Below are 16,438 nucleotides of genomic sequence, written 5' to 3' on the forward strand. Positions count from 1 at the left end.
ACTCAGTCATGGCAGGTTCAGGCAGCACTTGGCCATCAGGCAAGCCTCTGTTCAAAGTGGTCCTGATGGTCCTAGTGGCACTCATCCTCCTCCACTCAGCATCGTCCGAGCATCCTCGAGACTTTGTGCCACCACACCAGCAGAAGAGGGAGGTCCCAGTTGATCTCTTGACCCAGATAGGTCGGTCTGTGCGGGGAACACTGGATGCCTGGATTGGACCAGAGACCGTACACCTGGTTTCAGAGGTAAGGAAGGTGGTCCCTGCCGTGACTACACACAATGAGAAAGATAAACGAGGAGATGTTGTTTGTGGTCACCGTTCTTGGCTTTACATCCTCTGTTTGTCATAATCACTGGTGCAGAGAGCCACAAATTCCACAAAATTAAACAGACTGTACCTGCCTCTTGCATTCCCATTGTTTGAGTTCTGCCCTAAGGCCCTTAACTCCACCCCCGCCTTTCCCTTGTTCTTGCCCCCTTCCTTTTTGCCAGAAAGGCTGGGAAATGAGCTATCTTTACAAACCCATGTCACTGGGTGACTATAGAGTCTGACTTTGATCTGCATTTGACCAAAAGTTGTAAGTTGGCAAAATATCAAGACCTGAATGATTTCTTCATCTGTAGGAGTGGGGGTGGGGGGGCTGCCTCAGGGGTTTAAGGCAGGGCTCTCTCTTCTACCTAATGGCATCCCAAAAAAGGTGCCGCATATTTTTTTTTTTTTTTTTTGAGAGAGAGAAACATCAGTTTGTAGTTCCACTTACTTATGTATTCATTGGCTGATTCTTGTATGTGCCCTGACTGGGGATTGAACCCGAAACCTTGGCATATGGGTACAACGCTCTGACCTACTGAGCTACCTGGCCATGGAGGTGTCGCATACTTTTGATAGGTAGAACTAAATGGCTGAGACGATTTTTTATAAAATCTATAACATAGTAGAGCTGATTGACTACTTTTTCACTGAAGCATCCTAGCCCTTCACAGCCATTACTTCACACACCTTCATGATTCCCTGGGAGGTTAGGAGCACCCCAATTTTACAGGGTGACAACAACAGGGATTTGATGATTCCCCATCCATATACACCTACTACCACCAGCAAAGTGTTCAGCAAATCAGTTGAATTAGGACCCAAATGTCCTGGGTTCTAGTTCAGGGAGAAATGGCCTACTGCCCATCCCTGTGCACTGGAAGGTGGCTGTGGAAGGGACCCCTCCGCGAGGCCCTGGCGGGCAAACCTCTGGCTGAGAAGCAGGTGGGAGACGTTCCTGCCAGGCCTTGCCTGTGTGGTGGTGGTGAGGCTTGGAGGAGAAGAGCCTCATTAATTCTGGATTCATCTCAGCACTGCTCTTTCCACAGACCATGTCTCACTTGATGTGGGGCATCTCCTCATGGATCTCTGTGGCCTTCTTTGCTCTGTCTGGGATCACCGCACAGCTGCTGAATGCCTTGGGGCTAGATGGTAAGTGGCAGAGAACTGGTGAGGTCAGCTGGAGCATAGCCTATCACTTCCTGTTTGTGGGAGTTTATTCAGGGTCTAAACTTTCCCCAGCCTCTTGACACCTCCCAGGTTTCCCCAGAGGCCAACATAAGAGTAGGCCAATAACTACTACCACCTACCAGGTGTTAGCTTCATGTCAGGAGAAGCATCATGCTGAGCCATAGTATCTCATTTAACTTACCCACAGCCCAGAGAATTACTCCTATTTTGTAGATGAGACTGGCTCAACCAAGGGAAATAATCTACCCACAGCGGCAGGAACCAGAGCTAAGATTCAGGCTCACATCTCTACATCTCTGTGGCCCTGTGGGAAAGGATTTTTTTTTTCCTTTGCAGGGCTGTTTAAGCCCTTCCCCTATCTGAGTTCTAACCCCACCCCTCCATCCCCCCACCCTCCACCGCCCAACCCCCCACTCCCTGCTGGCCCTTCAACACTCTAGGTTGGCTGATTCTGTGACTCTTCCCTCTTTCAGGAGATCACCTCACCCAGGTCCTGCAGCTCAGCCCCAGCCAGGTCCAGACCTTCCTGCTGTGGGGAGCAGGGGCCCTGGTAATCTACTGGCTTCTGTCCCTGGTCCTCGGCTTGGTCTTGGCCTTGCTGGGGCGGATCCTGTGGGGCCTGAAGTTTGTCATCTTCTTGGTTGGCTTTGTGGCCCTGGTGAGGTCGGTGCCCGACCCTTCCACCCGGGCCTTGTTCCTCCTGGTCTTGCTGACCGTCTATGCTTTGGTGAGCCGGATCACTGGCAGCCGGGCCTCAGGGGCACAACTGGAGGCCAAGGTTCGGTCTCTGGAACGCCAGGTAGAGGAGATGCGCTGGCGGCAGAGGCGAGTGGCCAAGGGAACCCGGGGCATGGAGGAGGAGTGAGAAGGATACCTGACAACGCCACCGCCACCTTTGTCATACCAAAGAGCTGAGCTGCTCCTGGGTCACTGGCCCTCCTTCCAGCCCCCACCTGTGTCTCGCCCTGTCTCTGAACCTTCAGAACTTTTATCTCTGTATCCCCCAGCTGAGAGGGAGGAAGACCATTCCCCCTGCTGGGCCTCTGTCTGAGATTGGTTCTCTTGCCCCTTTCTCTGCTCCCAGCCTGTGTCAGCTAGGGCAGCTTGGAAGGCACCCCTATCCCCCCAGCTCATGCATCGGTTCTCAGTGAACATCACTGCCACTGGCCTCCTGTGACTCTGCCACCACCTTGCCTCCCTGCTGATGCTCTTGCTCTCTTGTCCTTTTGCTTCTCCTTTGCCAAGTTCCAGCTCTCTCCCCGTTTGTCTCCTTCCAGCCCTCTGCTCCTACCAAACCACTGTCCCTCAAGGCCTGCTCCTGTCCCCTTCATTGCCCAGGGGGGAAAGAGGCAGGCCATATGGGACCTGTGGGGAAGGGAAGTGGGGACATTCCCCCACGGGGCTGGGGGCAAGATGTACATTGAGTCTGTAACAAGTGCCTTAAAATCCGAGCCAGCAGGCCCTGTGCTTGCCTGCTGCTGTACTGTGTGAAGGAAGGCATGCTGTGGCTGCTTTGTGTCAAGGAGTGGTTCCTCTCAGGATCTTGATTTCCCTTCAGCCAAAGCAAGAGACAGCTGCTTCGTAGGCTGTGCCTGCAAGTAGGACCATGCAGTGGCCATCAGTTCCCCTGTGGGGACTTCAGGGACCTGAGGAAGAAGGAGCTCCTTGTCAGCAGAGCTCCAGGCGGGTCTCCATCTCTCTCTCCACTCACTGCCACCAAGGAGCTGCTGATCAAAGCCCACTCCAGTGGCCTGGGAGGATCATGGAGCAGACACACCAGAGATGGCACCACAGCCCCTTCCCTTCACATGCTCTGCGGGAGCAGGGACCAGGGCTCCCATTCTTCCTTTGAGGCTCTGGTGGAGGTGGACATCCTCCTCTGCCAGGCTGGGCACATGACGCACATGACATGAAGAATGAATAAATGCCCAGTTCTTACTGTTACGGTTTGATGTGGAATCACAGCTGCAGTGATATATATTTTTATCAGCGCGCGGTTGGTTTTAAATAAAGTGCACGCTATTTTATTATCTTGTTCCGTTTAAAATGTATTACTTAAAGTTTGGATTGCTTTGATTTCACCTTCAACAGCTAAACCGGTTTTGTAGAGTCCCACAACTTTCTTGACTTCTCCCAGCAGGGGCAGTGTGAAGCTGGTTGGAAGGGAAGGAGGGGAGGGAACCGGAAGGAAGACTGGTACCAGGTACCCTTATCTCCAGGAGCCTGAGGAACAAGGGAGGCCTGCCCCCATTTTATTTATTTTTATTTTTTAAATATACCTTTATTGATTTTAGGGAGAGGGAGAGAGATAGAAACATCAATGATGAGAGCATCATCATTGATCTGCTGCCTCCTGCACGCCCCCGACTGGGGATGGAGCCCACAACCTGGGCATGTGCCTTGACCGGGAATCTAACAGGGATCTCCTGGATCATAGGTCGATGCTCAACCGCTGGGCCTGGCCTGGCCGGGCGCCTTTCCCCATTTTAAAACTTCCAGGAACTGAGGGGCATCTGCACCCCCTTCCCGCCCTTTGTGCAGGAGTGTCAAAGACTGGCCTAAATCCAGGAGACTTGCCTGCCCTCCCTTCTTCCCCCAACAGACCCGCGTTTCCTGCATTGTGGTTCTTAACCCAGCCCATAGATTGGATCAATTGTTTTGTGGAGGGGCCTGGGCGTGGTTTTTTCTTTTTTAAGCTTCCCTGGAGATGCTAATGTTCAGCCAGGTGCCCTGCTCTGGAACTTCTCCCAGCACTGCCTAGCAGGCAAGCCTCGCGCAGGAGGCCAGGATCCGGGAGGCAGGCCGTCGGTGGGGAGCAGAGGCCAGCCCTCACACTTCCCACGCCCACAGGCCTCTCCGGGATGGGGCTGGGCAAGAAACTCCAGCTGCCTGCACCTGGGGCCCCTCCTCCCCGGGAGCGGCCCAGGCGCCTGTCAGGGCAGGCCCAGGTGGTTGTCACCCGGCCCTATCAATCCCCTTTCACCCTTTTCCACCCCGAGCAGCACGGTCCCGCGGTCCTTGAATTCGGGTTTTGATTCAGGTGTCAGATGCCTTTACAGGTGAGCTGCGTGTGGGGCGGGGGGGGTGGGGGGGGAGGCAGAGGAAGTGGCTTTTTCCTCCTTAGTCGGGAGCTTCAGAGAGGGAGCGAACGGAACGCGCCCCGTCCCTCTGGGCAGAGGCGGTCAGTCCCCCGCTGTTCAGTGTCCGGGGAAGTGGCCGCCTTCCCCACTCGGGAGATTGGGGGCGCGCGGGCGCAGCGGCTCCGGCGGGCACTAGGACCCGGCGGGGCGGAGGGACAGCCCCGCGCTGCGTGCGCTGCCTCCCGCCGCCAGCCCGGCTCGCGCTCCATTGTCTGGCAGCTGCAGCCGCGGGCGTGCGGCGGGCGGGCGGCGGCCGGGACTCCGCCGGCCGGGCGCGGGAGATGCCGGGCGGCCCGCGGCCACCCGAACCACCCGCCTAGTGCCCGCCTTCCGCGGGAGAGTGTGCACCCGGATGGGGGGGCGCGCGGCAGCGGCTCCCCGGGGGCCCTGCGGCCCCTGGCTCTGCCTCCTGGTGGCCCTCGCCCTGGACGTCGTGAGAGGTCAGTGGCCGGGGGGGGGCGGGGACGAGGGGCGGCTGGGCCCCGGCCCAGGCGGGGCGCACGCAATGTCCGAGAGCCGGGAAGCTGCGGCTGCTCGGACTAAACCCCCCGCGCTCGCCCGCAGCGTGCCCGGAGGGCTGCGGAGACCTTACCCCGGGATCCTGCCGGTTGCTTCCTTCGCCTTGCACTGCCCGGCAACTCCTTCCTGACCCAGGGCCAGCCGGGTCCCGGGACTCTCTCCGACATCCCCGCGTCGCTGCGCGGTCGCACGCCTTCCCCGAGCCTCCCCTCCGGCCAGGGCTTCTCACCCGGCCGCCCCCGACCCGGGCGCACCGGCTCCCGCGCCCTGCCCTGCGCAGAGCTGCACCCTGGTGGCTCCCAGCCTCCTCCCCCGGGCGTGGGAAGCAGCCCCTTTGCTGGGACCTTCCAGATACACAGCCGCTCTCCCCCTGCCCCAGGGGTTCTTTGACCTTGGAGTCTCAAGAGATTGACCCATCCGTGCCTTCCTGAGCCCTATGGAAACCCCCATCACTGGAGAAGGGGCAGCGACCCCCTGTGGGACTGCCCTTGGAATGGGCCTTGGCAGAGTAGGAGATAGTGAGGCATTCTCTACCCCACTCACCCCACCAGAGCTGAGCCCTGGATGCGGGAAGTCCGTGGGAGTCAGGCTCCCAGCATCTTGTAATTATCCAGGCAATGGAGTAGGAGGAAGGCAGGCCAGTGGCTGCCCCCTGGGAGCCATAGTCACTCACCTGTTACACTTGGGGGCAAGGGGTGAGTGACTCAGACACATGCTCATTGATGGGGGAGGGTCTTGAAGGAGGCTGAAACCATCAAGTTCCCCAGCCCAGCAGTGGGGCTGAGAGGGAGCTGGCTCTGGGGCTGCTTTCAGCCACCTGCTCCCCTCCCCAGGGGACCCTGCAGGAGTCCCAGTAACCCCTTACACAGAGAGATGAGGAAAGCCTTGTCACATCCATTATGCAGCAGCAATGACACCCCCCCTCCATTCTACCCTCTCCCGTTTACAGTGTCACTAAATGCCAGTTCTACAGGTGAGGAAAGGGAGGCTCCGGGACGTTCAATGACTGACCCAACCTTGATTGAGGCAGAATTAGGATGTAAATGCAGGTCTCCAGGCTCCTCGGACATTCTCTCCAGGAAGAGCTGCCCAGTTTGTGATCCAGGATAAGTAAGACGTAAGACAAGGCCCAGGCTGATAAACAGGAAGATAACAAATTCAGAGAAGGCAGTGAGGGGTGCAGGTAACAGAGGGGACAGGTGAGAGGCCAAGCAATCAAGGAGGGCTTTCTTAAGGAGGTAATGTTCACTTTTGGACCTCAAGGAGGAGGGAGAGACCTACAGTCTAGGGAGTGAACACTGTTGTAAGCATGGTCCAGGGGTTGATGCCTGGACTCTGACTTCCAGCCCCACCATGCACCAGCTGTGGGACCCCAGGCAAGTACCTTAACCTCTCAGCTTCATTTTCTGCATCCATAAAATGGGATTCATAGTCATAGAACCTAGTTCTCAGAGTTATTCCAAAAACTGAAAGAGTTAATACATGTATGTAAAGTGTTTTAAATGGTAGCCTGCATATAGTTAGTGTTCTAAAAATGTGAATTATTATTATTAGGGCGAACTAATAGTCAGGTGGGCACAAACCAAGTGTGGTCTTAGTGGTCCTTTGTCCTGGTTATAGAATACCAGACTCTTCCAGGCTCATGGTTCCCACTCGCCACGCCTTCCCACTCATGCGGTCCAGTACCCAGTTGGGACAGGAGTAGAAGGGAACAAGTTTGGGAAACTGGTGCATGGTGATGATGGAGGAGGCAGGGTGGATGCCCAACCAAGTCTGGCCAAGGGCCTAGGGGCAGAGAAAGGATCTCTACTTCTACAAAGCTCACCTGGTCACCATCTTTTACCTCCTAGGCCCTGTCTGGAGAGAGCTGCACCCCACAAATGCCTTGGCATCAGAGGCAATTATATAGGGGGTAGGAATAGGGGAGGAGGAGGAGGCATGGAGGGAGGAAGGCAGAAGAAGGAATGGCTCGGGATTGGCATCCAGTCCTGGACTCTGATTTAAATCCTGGCCCTGTCACATGCTACCCGTGTGATCCTCTTTGGGTCTCAGTTTCCTTATCTGTGTGGTGGGGAGATTCCCTCTGCGTCCCAGGGGTGGGACGTTTAGAACCCTCTTTCTTCCTCCATTGCCCATCGTCGCTGTGTCCCTGCCTGCTCTGGAGCTCTCACCATCTCTCTCTACCCCTTCTCCCTCTCCAGTGGACTGTGACCAGGAACCCCTGGACCCCGTGTACCTGCCGGCAGCCCTGGAGCTCCTGGATGCCCCTGAGCACTTCCGTGTGCAGCAGATGGGCCGATACCCACCTGCCAACTCCTCTCTGGGCTCCAGGTCTGAGACCTTTCTGCTCCTACAGCCCTGGCCCAGGGCTCAGCCACTTCTTCGGGCCTCCTACCCACCCTTTGCCACTCAGCAGGTAAGGAGGGGGCACCAGGGACTCACAGGCTAACAGGACTCAGAGCCAGGGTCTGCCGTGTGTGGCTTAGTGGCCCGCCCCAGCTCCAGCTATGCTCACCATTTTCCAGAGGGGAAACTGAGGCCCATAAAGGCTTCCTCCTGCCAGGCTGGAATTGGAAGGCTGGCATTCCATCTTCCCACATCTTACTTCCCCCCACCCCCTACCTGTTAAGCATCCCCACTCTCTCTGCAGGTTGTCCCTCCTCGGGTCACTGAGCCCCACCGAAGGCCGGTCCCGTGGGACGTGCGGGCCGTGTCAGTGGAAGTGGCGGTGACTCCAGCAGAGCCCCACGCCCGAGTTCTCTTCCACCTCAAAGGGCAGGACTGGCCTCCGGGCCCTGGCAGCCTGCCTTGTGCCCGGCTCCATGCCACACACCCCGCAGGCACAGCTCACCGAGCATGCCGCTTCCAGGTGAGTGTACAGGCCCCACCCAGGCTCGCCCTGGAGTAGGAAAGAGGGCTCACCACTCCTGGGAAGTTTGGGGGTCACCTACCACCTGACTCCAGTCTTCTCTGTTGTTTAGGGCCCCTTATGGAGTTTAGTCCATTGTATATGATTTTGGGCAAGTAACTTAATCTCTCTGAGACTTAGTTTCCTCATCTTTAAAATGGGGCAATAACAATTCTCACCTCATATGGAGTTGGACTGAAGAACAAATGAGATGAATGCAGTGCCTGGCACAGAGCAACCTTTCAGCAAAGGTTTGCATTATTGCCAGTATTACTTTTATAATTGCAATTTCCACTCTTTTGGAGGCTAGCACAGGAATCCACTAGAGAGAGGTATTTTGTGGATTTTGGGAATCTGAGAAACCTGAGCTGTAGTCAGGGTGGTTGTGGGGCATTGGTTACGGGGAGGCCTTGGGGCCGGCTCCCTCTGGAATGAGACCATTCCCAAAGATAGAAAAGTGGCCCATAGACGCATTCTGAGACCTAGCCCCAGCCCTGTCCCCAGTTGGCTGTGTCATCTGGGATTTGTCGCTGGCCCATGCTGGCCCTACCTGTCAGAGTCCCTTCCAGCTCTGGGTTTCCTGACATACCAACGGTGGCCATTGTGTATCTGCAGCCATCCCTGGGCGCCTGCGTAGTCGAACTGGAGTTCCCCTCCCACTGGTTCTCCCCGGGCTCCACCACACGGGCTGAGCTCGCTTACACGCTGGAGCCCACCGCCGAGGGCCCTGGGGGCTGTGGCCCTGGTGGGGACGAGGACCCTGGAGAACAGGCCCTGCCAGTGGGCAGTGTGGAGCTGCGCCCGGCAGACCCCCCGCAATACCAAGAGGTGCCATTGGATGAGGTAGTGACTCTGCGGGTGCCTGATGTGCCTGTGCGGCCTGGCCAGCTCTTCAGTGCCACCCTCCTGCTTCGCCACAACTTCACAGCCAGTGTCCTGACCCTGCGGTGAGCACCAGGCCCCTAGGGGTGGGTTGGAGGCAGGAACCTTTGCAGGAAGACTGGGCAGGAGCCTACTCCTCCTGTGGTTCTTACTAGAATCCTTGACCTCTGTAAAACATGGGTCCATCTAACCCCCTCCAGGCCAAGCACTGCGATTGCCCTGACAGCAGGCAAGACCCAGCAGTGGACACAGTCCTGAACTTGAAGTCAGAAGTAGGAAGCTCCCCTCTTCTGGCCCCTCCCCAAGACTCCTTTGTCTTGTGGGGCTAACTTACCTGCTTCACAGGGCAGCTGAGAGGCTCAGGGAGGGAAAACAGGAAAGGGCTTGGAAACTGGCAAGTGCAGTGCCTAGGGGTAGTTAATGCTCTAATGCCTCAGGAGGGGTATTTGCCCCCGTCTCATTCACTTGCCTGTTCTCCCACTTGCCACCCTCACCACTGGTCCCTCACCTTTGGACAGAGTCAGCGCCTCTCCACAGAAAGGACCTCCTCTTTGTATCCCTTTCTGCAGAAGTTCCCCCAAAGCAGCCCCCAACCCAATCCCAGTGACAAGGACTTGCAGAGTGTGACTTGCCTCTTCCATATTTGCATTTGTGTGTGTCCCTTCCCTCTGTGTCTCTCAGGTGCCTGTCCCGTCTCTCTGTCTCTCATGTCTTGTGCTCGCTCATAGACTCATTAGATCTTTCCTGGAGAGAGGAGCAAGGCCCAGTCCCCTCCTGGCACTAAGGGCCCCCAGGGGTAGGGAAGGGAGCTGGACGGGCATGAACTGGAGTATATGAGCCGATGAAGGTACAAAGTGCTGCAGGGGCTCAGGTTAGGTGGTGCAGGAAGCAGAAATTCATCCTGCCCTGGGAACAGCTTTCTAAAGGACATGGTATTTGGAGGCTTGAAGAAAAAGCAGACGAAGGAGGGAAGGGCAGGCGGGGCAGAAGGCACAGCCTGAGCAAAGGCTTAGAGGCACGAATGGAGTTGTGTGTTGGGGGAAGAACTTTTGGTGCAGCTAAAACAAAGAGTGATGTCACAGCTGAAGATAAAACTGGACCAGACCCTGGAAGGCCTTGAATGCCAGGCTTAGACTTGACCTTGTGTCCAGTGGGGAGTCATGAGTGGCCTTTGAGAGGAGGAGAGCCATATGGCAGGACCTGCACTGAGACAGGGTCCTCCTGGGTCTGAGGATGCAGAGGAGGATATTGAGCCCTGAACCGGGGAGAGCCAGGCAGGAGCTGGCATCTTTAGCCCCTTGTCTTCCTCCTCGAGTCATATTCACAGTTTAGACAAACTCAACCTGTGTCCTTCCCCAGGATCAAGGTGAAGAAGGGGCTGCATGTGACTGCTGCCCGCCCAGCCCAGCCCACCCTCTGGACTTCCAAGCTTGACCGCTTCAAGGGCTCCAAGCACCACACCACCCTCATCACTTGCCACCGAGCTGGGCCCACAGGGCCAGACTCCAGGTGAGTAGTTCCCTCCCCTGGGGGTGGGGGCAGAGGAGGGAGGGCTGGTGGGCTGATTTATGGGGCTCCAGGGAAGAGGCTGCCACACTGCATCCATATTCCTGTGTGAGCAGGCACAAGAACAGACTCCTAGGAAGCGGTATAAAGCAGTGTAGTGTTCATTCATTCATTCATTCAGCTACTATTTATCCCTCCCCAGTCATGTGCCAGGTACAGTGAGTGTTAGAATTATTCCAGGTGATGCCAACCTATCCTGGCCACCCAGTTACAGCTCTCACAGCCACTACCTCACCTCCCACCATCACCAGATGGGTCCCTTTGTGGGGGCTGTTAATATTTCCAAAAGCCCAGCTGCAGTTCTTAACATGTACAAACTCTTCTTCTTCGTGCCCTGGGTCAAGGCCGTGGGCTTTGAAGCTGCTGTTCAAATCCTGGTTTTGACACTTTTTGGATGAATAACTTTGGGCAAACCAGTCCTCTCCCTGTCCCTCCCCCCAGCCTCAGTTTCCTCATCTGTAAAATGGAGATAATAATGCATCCCTTAGGGTTTGTGAAAATGAAATAGGGTATTGTGTAGCCAACATCCAGGCCAGTTCCTGGCACGTCGCAGGTGCTTGGTCAAAGGAAGCCGGGAGGGTTATTATCCAGGGGGTCGCTTGCCAGTCCTGGTGTTTGGAAGTGAATCTTCCTTCCTGACAGAAATTGAATCAGATGTTTATGCCACCCTGATGGCTGTAAGGCAGAGGTTAGAGTGGAGGAAGCCCAGGAAGGCAGGAGAGCCAGCAAGCAAGGGGGGGCGGGGTTAAGTAGCTACATGAATCCTTTAGGTGCCAAGAGTGGATAAGAGCTTGGGCTCTGGAGCCAGGAAGCTTAGGTTTAATCCCAGCCCTGCCACTTTTCATTGTGTGACCTTGAGCAAGTTATATAACCTCTGAACCTCAGTTTCCTCATCTATAAAATGGAGATAATTGTAGAACTACCTCATGAATACAGGAGTGCCTGGCTACTAGCAAACACTCAGTTTCCCTTATTTTCTGGCCAGCAACCTCCTCGAACTGTCCGAGTTCCTATGGGTGGACTTTTTGGTGGACAATGGCACTAGTGGAGGTGTGGCAGTCACTCGCCCTGTCACATGGCAGCTGGAGTATCCAGGCCAGGCCCCCGAAGCAGAGAAAGACAAAGTGGTGTGGGAGATCCTGGTATCGGAGCGGGACATAAGAGCCCTTGTCCCACTGGCCAAGGTAAGGGGTGCCCTTTCTGCCCAGCCAGGCGGGGGGCCGAGTGAGGTGAAGAGCCTGGGGCTGAGTTCCTTCCGCACCCTCAGGCCGAGGAGGTGGTGAACACAGCACCACTGACTGGAGTGCCGCGACATGTCCCTGTGCGCCTTGTCACCGTGGACAGTGGGGGGGCTCTGGTGGAGGTGACAGAACACATTGGCTGTGAGTCTGCCAATGCCCAGGTCCTGCAGGTGAGTGGCACATGCCAATCCCATGTGAGTATGCATTTGTGCACATAGTGATGCACACACAGCTTTCCTCCTTCCCTACTCAGAGGACAGATTCTTTTTGTCACCAGAAACCTCTTGGGGGGGGACACAGCTTCACCTTCCTTTGTTCCCGTCACCTCTCTACAGAGTCAAGTGGGAGCTATGTAACCTCAGCTGCCCCCAGCTTAGGCATTTCATGTTTATTATGGCATTAGCAAGGGAACTGCCGTGGGAGAGTTAGGAGCATGTACTTTGGGATCGGAAAGTTTCTGTTTGAAACCCTTTGTTATCAACTAGCAGTGTGATTGTGGATAAGTCTCTTAACCCCTCTGAGCCTCAGTTTCCAAAGCTTTAAAATGGGAATGTACTTTAGGGATATTGCAAGAATTCAAAATACCCTAAGACAGTATCCAGCAGAGAGCAGGAGATGAAACAATGGCAGCTACTGTTGCTATAATAAATATATAATGATAAAAATAATGATTATTATGATTGTTAGAGCCTCATCATGACCTGTGAGGTAAAAAAAGGGCTGGGCAACTTTATCCATTTTGAAGTCCTAAGAGGGGAAGTTCGGAGCCTGCATTTCCTAAATCCTGACCGCCTGAATGAAGAAAAGTGTCTTTGGCCACTTTTGGTGGCACTTTGCCCCTGTGTATGTGGTTCCTACCTACCTGTAGCTAGCTCCTTGCCAGGTGGCTCCAGCACCAAAGTCAGATGCCAGCACTAAGGAGGCAAATTTGGGGGTTCAAACCCTCCTCTGTCAGAAGGAAGTTTCTGTTTTATGCGAATAGCCAGTTTCCTCAACAGCCCCACGTGAACTTGGAATGGCTGGTTCCTCCAGGGAGAATGGATCTTGGATGCATGGTGAAATCTTGATCTAAGGACATGCATTACAGTAAAATGCAGAACCGAATTTCAGCTGTATCCCTTTTTATGGCGCGGGGTCAGCTCTGCTCTCTCTGATTCATACCTGTATTCCCTGGCTTAGCCCACCTCCTGCCCTCCCACAGGTGTCGGAGGCCTGTGACGCTGTGTTTGTGGCCGGCAAGGAGAGCCGGGGTGCTCTAGGCGTGCGGGTGGACTTCTGGTGGCGCCGGCTGCGGGCCTCGCTGCGGCTGACTGTGTGGGCCCCATTGCTGCCCCTGCGCATTGAGCTGACTGACACCACCCTGGAACAGGTCCGAGGCTGGAGGGTACCCGGCCCAGCTGAAGGGTGAGTGGAGGCCTGGAGAAGCTGGCTTACCTTGGCGAAGTTGCTCTGAGACTGAGAGGGAGCCTGGGGGACACAGCCATGGGCTCCAGCGGGGATCTGAAAAAATGCCCAGTTGCTTGTGGTTCCCCCCACCCATCCCAGCCCCTCTGACCATGTCGTTGCCGACCTCCGCACTCTCCCTCCTCCTTCCCCACCGCCCTTTTCTGATATATCATGATTCATCTTGTTTGTGCACTGTCTGCCCCCTCTGTAGAATGTAAACCCTTGAAGACGGGTTTTGTCTGTTCTGCTCACTGCTAAATCCCCGAAGCCTAATATGGCACCTAGCTCAGTAAATACTGAGGGGGTCCCACCAGAGCCCAAGGGTGCAGTGGCCTCAGGCACCTAAGCTCCCAGGCTCTCTAGAGAGTAACTGTCTCCCTGCTGAGGGAGCTTTCTTGCCACCAAGTTCCAATTAGGAGCAGGAGGAGCGGGGAGCGGCTTGATGGGTAGGCAGGGGCACCAATCTGGAATGGGGCCGGGCTGCAGCGCCTGCAGGTGGAGGGACCTGACCCGGCAGGTGTGACTGTGGGCGGAGTTTGAAGTGTGGCCCCCCTTGCGGGCGGTGAGGCCTCCGGGGGCGGAGCCTGGCGCCTGTGGGCGGGGCCTGGCGCCTGTGGGCGGGGCCTGCGCTGACGCCGCCCCGGCCGCCCCTTCCCGGCAGGGCGCAGGAGCCCGAGGCGGCGGGGGCCGCGGCGGGGGAGGAGGCGGAGCGGCGCGCCCGGGGCTGCCGCCTGCAGTACCAGCGAGCTGGGGTGCGCTTCCTGGTCCCCTTTGCGGCCCACCCGCTGGACGGCGGCCGCCGCCTCACCCACCTGCTAGGCCCCGACTGGCTGCTGGACGTGTCCCACCTGGTGGCGCCCCACGCGCGCGTGCAGGACCCCCGCGTAGCGTCGCTGGAGGGAGGCCGAGTCCTGGTGGGCCGGGAGCCCGGTGTCACCTCTATCGAGGTGAGCAGCCCCTCTGGAAGGGTGTAGGTGGTCCCCAGTGTTCACGGGCAGGTGTGAAGGGTGTCGGAGGGGGCTCAGGGAGTATGTATCTGGGGAGGTATGAGCCCAGTGGGATTGGGTGAGAATGGGTGGCCCATGGAATGTGGAAAAGCCCTCTAGAGAAGGGCTGGGGTTGGGTATGTGGGGGCCAGATGAGAGGAGGGAACTGTCCCCCACATGTAGGATTGGGGTCCAGGTATGTATAGGGTGTAGTGTTAGAGTTCAAAGGGTTGGGGAGGGCAGCCTGTGCAGGTGCTGAGAGCAGAAACCCGATCCCTTTGTGGGGCTACTGGGGTCTCAGAGGGGAAAGGCTATCTGTGTGTGAGGACCCCCACCTCCAGCTCCTTCTCACCCTCAGGTGCGGTCCCCATTGTCTGACTCCATCCTGGGGGAGCAGGCGCTGGCTGTGACGGATGACAAGGTCTCCGTCCTGGAGCTTCGGGTGCAGCCAGTGATGGGCATATCACTGGCCCTGAGCCGGGGCACTGCCCACCCTGGGGAGGTCACAGCCACATGCTGGGCACAATCAGCCCTTCCCGCCCCAAAGCAGGTGACAGCTGGGGATCAGGGGGATAAGGTCAACATCTCCAGATGGGGGTTGATGACAGGGGGGTGGGAGGTACTTCGACCCCTCATCTTAGGATTTTCAGAATAAGGACTGACTGTCCTGGAAAGTAGTGAGCTCTCTGCAGCTAGAGGTGATCAAGCAGTGGCTGGAGTGTGTTAGTGGGAGGTTGATTAGATGGCTCTGAGGACCCTCCTGATGACTCAGACCTTGGGGCTGAGTGGCCAACAGGTGATTGACACACGTCCCCTCTCTCCCTGTGTTTTGTCTATCTGCCTGTGTCTGTTTTCTCTCTGGTCTCTCCCCCTCCATGTGGCCTGTCTCTGTGGGAGTGGTCTCTCTGTGCATGCGTGCGTGCCCTCGCGTGTCTCTGCCTGTGTCCGTGTGCCCCACAGGAGGTGGCCCTCTCCCTGTGGCTGTCCTTCTCTGACCACACCCTGGCCCCCACCGAGCTCTACAACCGCCATGACCTGGGACTCTCCGTCTCCGCCGAGGAGCCTAGCGCCGTCCTGCCATCGGAGGAGCGGGGTGCCCAGCTTGGGGTGGTGGTGAGTGGGGTGGGCACCGAGGGGCTGCCTCTGCACGTGTCTCTGCACCCGCCTGAGCCCTGCCGCCGGGGCCGCCACCGTGTGCCCCTGGCCTCTGGCACCACCTGGCTCGGGCCGCCTCCTGCTCCCACTCCAGCCCCTGCCCTCCCATCTAGCCCTGCCTGGGGCTCACCAGCCACAGAGGCCAGTATGGGTGGCGAAGGGCAGGCAGCAGGCAGTGTCGGGAGCAGTGGGGACGTGAGGGGCAAGTTTGAGCGGGCAGGAGAGGAACCTGGGAAGCAGGAGGCAGAGGCTGGGGAGGAGGAGGGGGAGGAGGAGGAGGAGATGGTCCCCGCGCCTCAGCGGGTCACCGACCTGGAGCTAGGCATGTACGCCCTGCTGGGCATCTTCTGTCTCGCCATCCTCATCTTCCTGGTCAATGGCGTGGTCTTCGTGCTGCGCTACCAGCGCAAGGAGCCTCCCGACAGCGCCACTGACCCTGCCTCCCCCCAGCCCCACAACTGGGTCTGGCTGGGCACTGACCAGGAGGAACTGAGCCGCCAGCTAGACCGCCAGTCCCCTGGCCCACCCAAGGGGGAGAGGGGCTGCCCCTGTGAGAGTGGGGGAGGGGAGCCCCTAACCCTGGCCCCGGCTCCTACTGGGGGCACCACCAGCTCTTCCAGCACCCTGGCCAGGAAAGAAGCTGGGGGGCGGCGGAAGCGTGTAGAGTTTGTGACGTTTGCGCCAGCCCCCCCAGTCCCCCCAGCCCAGCTGCCAGAGGAGCTCGCGGGGGCCCCTGCCGTGCAGTCCATCCTGGTGGCTGGTGAGGAGGACATCCGCTGGGTGTGTGAGGACATGGGGCTGAAGGACCCTGAGGAGCTTCGCAGCTACATGGAAAGGATCCGGGGCAGCTCCTGACCCCTCCCCAGCCTGCCTGGCCCAGGCTTGCCAGCCGGGCAGCCTCCTACTTATCCTCTGGTGCTTACTGATCCATGTCCCCGGCCTGGTCCCTCAAATGGACTCCCACCCAGGCCCCTCTGCTCTGCTCCTTGTCATGGACCATGGTCATGAGGAAAGGCTCATGCCTCTTATTTATGGGAATCATTTCATCCTAATGTTGGGTACAGAATAAATGGAGAAGGAAACCCCAGCTGCGA

At 57.3% G+C, this 16,438-nt stretch overlaps 2 protein-coding genes across 2 annotated transcripts; both read left to right on the plus strand.

Moving 5' to 3' along the window:
* Positions 1–3,531, plus strand: TMEM109 (transmembrane protein 109). Its single transcript, XM_016200494.2, has 3 exons — positions 1–245; positions 1,360–1,462; positions 1,975–3,531. Exons 1-3 carry the CDS (start codon positions 9–11, stop codon positions 2,364–2,366), a joined length of 732 nt encoding a protein of 243 aa, XP_016055980.1. The 5' UTR covers positions 1–8; the 3' UTR covers positions 2,367–3,531.
* Positions 3,532–4,925: 1,394 nt separating this feature from the next.
* TMEM132A (transmembrane protein 132A) lies at positions 4,926–16,431 on the plus strand. The gene is made up of 11 exons (XM_087821904.1): positions 4,926–5,081; positions 7,362–7,576; positions 7,811–8,029; positions 8,684–9,015; positions 10,310–10,459; positions 11,502–11,700; positions 11,784–11,927; positions 12,959–13,161; positions 13,865–14,150; positions 14,548–14,739; positions 15,150–16,431. The coding sequence occupies exons 1-11, from the start codon at positions 4,994–4,996 to the stop codon at positions 16,197–16,199; spliced, it is 3,078 nt and encodes a 1,025-aa protein (XP_087678030.1). The 5' UTR covers positions 4,926–4,993; the 3' UTR covers positions 16,200–16,431.
* The last annotated feature ends 7 nt before the right edge of the window (positions 16,432–16,438 follow it).

The sequence above is a fragment of the Miniopterus natalensis genome, chromosome 11 (assembly GCF_054644295.1).
Source record: "Miniopterus natalensis isolate mMinNat1 chromosome 11, mMinNat1.hap1, whole genome shotgun sequence".
Lineage (NCBI taxonomy): Eukaryota > Metazoa > Chordata > Mammalia > Chiroptera > Miniopteridae > Miniopterus > Miniopterus natalensis.

Bases quoted from the DNA above. Each gene is read 5' to 3' on its own strand.
- TMEM132A (XM_087821904.1), top strand. From the start codon at position 4,994: ATGGGGGGGCGCGCGGCAGCGGCTCCCCGGGGGCCCTGCGGCCCCTGG. The intron at 10,460-11,501 runs GTGAGTAGTTCC...TTTTCTGGCCAG, and splicing joins CCCACAGGGCCAGACTCCAG to CAACCTCCTCGAACTGTCCG. The intron at 14,740-15,149 runs GTGACAGCTGGG...TGTGCCCCACAG, and splicing joins CCCTTCCCGCCCCAAAGCAG to GAGGTGGCCCTCTCCCTGTG.
- TMEM109 (XM_016200494.2), top strand. From the start codon at position 9: ATGGCAGGTTCAGGCAGCACTTGGCCATCAGGCAAGCCTCTGTTCAAA. The intron at 246-1,359 runs GTAAGGAAGGTG...CTCTTTCCACAG, and splicing joins CCGTACACCTGGTTTCAGAG to ACCATGTCTCACTTGATGTG. The intron at 1,463-1,974 runs GTAAGTGGCAGA...TCCCTCTTTCAG, and splicing joins GAATGCCTTGGGGCTAGATG to GAGATCACCTCACCCAGGTC.